At 36.0% G+C, this 6058-nt stretch overlaps 1 protein-coding gene across 2 annotated transcripts; it reads right to left on the bottom strand.

Annotated features, from left to right (window-relative positions):
- On the bottom strand, positions 1-5682 carry LOC147868122 (cyclin-A1-4-like). 2 transcript variants are annotated; one of them, XM_087315686.1, is made up of 10 exons: positions 5399-5679; positions 2220-2600; positions 2034-2126; positions 1822-1955; positions 1531-1606; positions 1376-1452; positions 1250-1283; positions 982-1131; positions 696-830; positions 1-458 (listed from the first exon to the last, which is right to left on the bottom strand). In XM_087315686.1, the coding sequence occupies exons 1-10, from the start codon at positions 5660-5662 to the stop codon at positions 390-392; spliced, it is 1413 nt and encodes a 470-aa protein (XP_087171812.1). In that variant the 5' UTR covers positions 5663-5679; the 3' UTR covers positions 1-389. The 2 variants fall into 2 exon arrangements, with proteins under 2 accessions (XP_087171812.1, XP_087171807.1); XM_087315681.1 differs by having other exon boundaries at positions 1376-1606; positions 5399-5682.
- Positions 5683-6058: the final 376 nt, after the last annotated feature.

Raw genomic sequence — 6058 nt, 5'->3', positions numbered from 1 at the left:
AAAGAAAAAAGTCCACTTTAAGCATTTGCAATAATCCCAGGCAAGTGATGGTGATACAAATCTTTTGACCTTGTGAACCAAGAGGTCATGAGCTTCACTCAAGCATTCTTAAATAATCCTTGTAAAGTGTCGTAAAACATTTGTTTTTCTCAAGAGTTTGAATACTTAGAATTGAAGCTGGATTGTAGGATCAAAGAAAGCTTACTAAAGTAGAAAACTTCCTTGTTTTTATGCTTTACTTAAGATATAGGTTGGAGGAAGTGAGTCCATCCATATCTGATACAAATCACTCGAGAACCAAGAGCCGAGGTTTGAGCATTATGCCATTGAAATATATTTTATCTCGTAAAAGCATTCATCAAATGGAGGATTGACTGGCTTGCAATATGCTACAGAACGTCCTCAAAGTACTTGAGAGGAATGGAAGCTGGAGGTGGAAGGCTCGATACTGATTTGAACTGAAAAGAAAAACAGAATCAGAAAAGAAAAGCTATACTGTATAGGGGGGCCCAGCATGCCAAAAGCTTAACGGACATGCAAGTAAAGAATTTAAAACGTAGTGGACATTTAACAGAGAATTCAACTTAACGAACATGCCAAAACAGATTTTAAAGCTTAATGGACAAGCCAAAAGGATTTTAAATACAAATGGGCATGCACAAAGGGTTGCAAATTAATGGACATGCCAAACATACCTTTGCCTGTTTGTACTTCTCCCTTACTGCCGGTAATGTACAATGCTTCTTGTTGCATTGCAAATCATGAATGGCTTTCACGCATTCCTTCAAATCGGAGGGCTTATAGCCTGAATAGTGCTGTAGAGTCGCATTCTGGGAAAGAAAGAGAATAAAGAAAAATCAAGTGAGACAAGATAGAACCAAAAGTCCAATTTCACTGACTAGATAGTAAAGAATTCAAGAGTCTATTTCACAAATGAGTAACAAAGTCTTTAGTTATATAGTTCAAAAGTTGATAGCTTGCCCAAGGCCTAGAAGTGGGGTCCAGTGTGACTTTAGCCAAGAAAACTGCTGATCCAGCAATCATTGAAGGCAGGTATTGAAGAAACCCATACTCTACTAATGTTAGCTCTGCCAAATAGTTCCCAAGAAACTCCATTTGAAGGGTGGATATCTGCATAATCATTAAATCTATATATGTATAAGCACCAAAATAATAGGACAGGGCACAAATAAACTTCCACACACCCGAAGGAATGGTGGCATTCAAATTAAAAGTGATATTTCTTCACCTTTTGCCCAGCTTGTGCAGCACGAACGAAGCGCCTGGTGCAGCAATCAAGATGCACATTATTAGAAGAACTGGAGGGGTCTATACAAAGCTTGAATAGAAACAAAATTATGCGAAATATAGTAACCGAAGAAAAGTTTTGGTTGTTGGTCCGGCAAGCTCAAACTTCAATCGATCTAAGACTTTCTTTTCCATTTCAAGGACCTGGTAAGGAATTCCAACATCATTTAACCGTAAGCATGCTAGAATATCTTTGAAAAAATATATTCTATGCACACTTGCCTCCCGTCGACCATAAGTGTTATCAGTGATATAGCAAAACTCATCAACTTGTGGAGGGCATATCTCCTCATATTTTCTGTAAAATTGACAGTAAATATTATAAGCTAAGCTCCAGATATGATCTTTTATTATACTAAATATGAACTTATCTTATGGTACAATAAGGTTTCTACTCTCCTAAATATGATACGGTACAACATGAGATTTTATTATGAAGTTCTTCAATGTGAGCTTTTGTTATGCTAAATATGATATGGTACATTGTGCCCTTTTGTTTATGGAGTAACATACGAAGCAATAAGCATGCATGAAACCCCCAATAACTGCAACGATTGACGGGTCACTACATTCTCCGATAAGTAACGATCAATGAATGTGGCTGTGAGGTATAGAGTGTCGGGTACAAGCTTGTACTCCTCAGCCACCTGAGAAATGAAAAGGGTGTACTATCTTTAAAATAAGTACTAATTACCATTATGAAAGAACTTTATAGATATAATCACCTCAACAAGCCAATCCATAAGAATGGATCGCATACTGGTATTTATATCCTGCTGCAAAGTTTCCATGAAGTTGATTGATGGCCTTCTCTTTAGCTGGAAAGTGTTCAGTAAAAATAAGCAAGGATATATACATTAGAAGTGATTCATTTCATGAATAAGCTCACAAGCAGAATTGTGTACACTTACTTCTGCAGTTCGCAAGTGAAAATAGATCTCAGCAGCATATGTAGAGCACATCTGTGGATCTTTATTATCATCAATATCAGTGTAGTTTTTACATGACCACCCCTCTCCTTCTACTAAACATGCTACTTCTGGCATCGGTACATTGCTAATAACTTCTGCAATTCTTTCCTCTAAATGATGATGCAAAACAGGAATTTCCGTAGGTATTGTCTCAGATTTGAGCTTGAAATTTGGTTTAATTACGTCGACATTAACTTCCTGAGCACCTACTGGTTTTTCATGTTTCACTTCAACATTCACCTGCTGCGTAGTATTGGGCTTTTCATGTGTTACTCCAACTGGCTTCTGTTGAACAGTTACTATTTCACTCTTGGTTTTACCCTGAACAGCAATCATCCGAGACAAGCATATTCCATTCAGACTCAAGTATATATTATAGAATGTGATTCTTTATTTGTTAACTCAAATCATTGTGTTTGTAGACATGGTTTGAATATTCTCTTACGCACTGCTCGCATGTGATTACATAATATCAACCAAACAATTTAATGTATACAATCAAATTAATCCTCCAGTAATGCTTACTTTCAGCTTGATCACATAACACTCTTGTAGTCATACCTTTTACTTCGACATGGCATATGATCAGCATGGTATCAGAATAAACATGCATGATATAATAGAGGATGATTAGTCGAACGCTTTAAACTGTAAATCAACATATGCTATCTGTGGAGTGAGCATGCTAAGATGGATTTTTTTGGGTTCATCAATGGCTAAGCTAGTAGGGTATTATTTGAATATTTGCCAAGGACATTGGTATATCATATAAAGAAATGTTGAATTGTTAATTGGGACACCTTTGAGGCCCACAAGGTAAAAAACTTACCGATATGTATATGATATAATACATGTTGATGACTTATCTATCACTTTAAACAATGAACCGTATACAAGGATTGGGTGTCGCATAACCACTCTATACATCTTAACAAAATCATAAATATTTTCATCAAACGCCTAGAAAACAAACATTTTTAAAAGACAGACTAACAGGTCACCCATGAATCGACTTTTACCCAGAAGATAAAAGTAGCTTTCCAAATGTGTGCATGAAACAAAGAAAAGCAAAGTAAACTGCGGTGAACATGAAAAGAGAACTTATTTTGTGATCTAAATCTTTGGAGTTTAAATTTTTGTATACCAATGGCAGTGTGTGTTTATAAAGTGATTTAAATCTTTAAAACATATATTTTAAAAGACCCACTAAAGGTGATCTAGCAGGTGACTCATAAAAACTTCTATTCACATTTGCATACAATTGAAGGCAGAGAAAAAGTCTCTTTAAAGAGTTGTTACAGATGCACCAAACATAGAAGATAAATGAAGAATATAAAGAGAACTTCATAAGATATGGCATAATCTTATTACAATAACTAATCTTATTAGCCTCATCATTATGCAAATACTAACATAGCCTTTCAATCAGATTTTTTAAAGGCCCATCGAGCATACCCTAGCAGTTCATGAGCTGTTCTAAATTCTTGGAAGATTAAAAACTAAGCGGCATTGAAATTGGAAGATGAAATTATATAATTCTATAAGCACTGCCATAAGCTTTTTCGGGCAAGAATAGCTCAAATATGCATTCAACTTAAACATATTTCAGTTAGTCATGAGTCTATATCTATACTCGCTATTACATCCTTCAAGGCATTGTAATTTCGCTTTTAGTATTTATAATTTATGACCTATAATTAAACTTCTAGGACATAAATATGATAACCTAAAACTTTAGATCAGAATATGATCATCTAAATCACACCCATTGTGTCTACCCATGAAAATCTACTTCTATATGCACTCCCATATACTCCTTCATGCATTTGATCATAGAAAGAAAATCGGAGAACATCAAAAACAAAATTATTGGTCATAAATATGTTGGTCTTAATCTTCAAATTAGAATTTCTAAAAGATTAATTGCGGTTATCCTTGAATTTGCTTCCATAAGCACTATCACATGATTTAACGCAGAGAAAATGCACTTTTAATGGATGCATTATATAAATTGATTCTATCCTTAAGTTTGCTTCTATAATCACTTCTAAAGGATCATTAAGGCTATTGAAGAGTTCACTTCTATAAGCTATTTCTGTACGAAACTTCTAGCAAATGTACTGAGCACAGCAAAGTAAATTAGGTACATGAATTTTAAAAGACACGTTGAGGCTGTTCATATGCTCTTCAAATGGAATTTTGACGGACCCATTTGCATTTTAGCCATGAATCTACTTCTGTAAGAACTTCCAAAGGCTTTAAGATAGAGATTTTTTTCACTTCTTGTATATCCATAAAGCATAAAAATAGGCCATCGCGGTAAGATTATGATGGGATGGTCTCTCTTCTTCAAACAACTTTTAAAAAATAAAACTCATTCAAACAAAACATCTCCACTTCAAAAAAATGCATTCACCATAGGCTCACTTACAGAAAAATAAAGAAAACTTATGCTATGCAGGTAATGATGTTATCTAAATGTGAGAACACAAAACATGAAAAAAAATCTAACACATATTTGAGCATATACGTGAGAGATATTAAGAGAAACTTCGAGCAAATAAATGCACTTCTAACAAACGCATATGGCATAGATAGAAAAACTCAAACACATACAAGAAAAGAAAACTCAAATGCGTAATATAACATAGTATGACGATAATGAGGGCCTCTAAGTGCATCCGAAATAAATCAACTTCTAGCAAAGAAAATCTACTTCTAACTCAGAAATCTTTATTTTTTTTAATTCATTGACCAAAGAAATGCAAAGTTAATCAAATAAAGAGAACTTAAGTAAGACACTCTGGGCTTAATGATTCTAATTATTTCAGAATATTTCACGAATTTTTTTACAATTCATAAGATGGTGATGGAGTAGTTGCCTTTATTATAATGATGATGTTGATAGCAAGAAGGAGGAGGAGGAGGAGGAGGAGGATGAAAATCTAAATATATCAGAGAATCTATTTCTAACACGCACAACAACAACAAAAAAAGAACAATTCAAACACGCACATTCAGAGAAGAAAGGCAAAATAAGACACGATGAATATGGTCCATAGTATGTAGATGATGAGCGATTACGGTGATTACTATTTAAATGTTAGAGAGCCACTCACCTGAGCAGGTTTAGAAGAGACATTGTTGGTTAAGTTGGAGAGAGCCGGACGTTTCCTTGGGCCAGGTCCGCCGACCAAATTCTCTTTGTTCTCATCGTTGGTGCCGGTAGGGGCAGCACGTTTCCTAGGGTGCCCAGGTACACCACTCAGTAAGACACCCGTGTTCTCATTGCCCACAGACTTCCGATAAACCTCTGGTGCCATTGCTGCCGATCTTGTCACTCTCGGCCTAAGTTTCCTTCCCCCCACCTCTCCACCCACCATGGCTCAAATCCTGCGTTTGACCTAAACTCCGCTTCACACTTCTTCCTTTCTTTCCTTTGTCAGCTTCAATGGCTCGATCCGACAGAACCCACGATGGATTTTTTATAGATAAATGACTGTGTATATCTGTGTAGCACTACCTTTCCTGATGTTTCTTCTGTTGTTTTGTTTTCTTTTTTCCCTCCATCGCTCTGATCGGATTCTCGGATTAAGAAGAAGAAGAAAAGAGACAGACCCACCAAAAGTATTGGCGTTAGAAAAGATGCGGGAGCTATGGCGATGGGGTTGGAGAGACAGATCGGGAGAACTAAAAACAGAGCGAGAAAGAGAAAGAAAGAAAGAAAGAGGACCCTATTAGAACACAGAGACGGATACAGGGGCAGGGAACCCTAATAG

This window comes from Azolla caroliniana, unplaced genomic scaffold (genome assembly GCF_043228905.1).
Source record: "Azolla caroliniana isolate FFs.n. ecotype wild unplaced genomic scaffold, voAzoCaro1.0.p SCAF_1, whole genome shotgun sequence".
Lineage (NCBI taxonomy): Eukaryota > Viridiplantae > Streptophyta > Polypodiopsida > Salviniales > Salviniaceae > Azolla > Azolla caroliniana.
The sequence above is the reverse complement of the archived record's forward strand: the minus strand, read 5'-3'. Positions and strand labels throughout refer to the sequence as shown.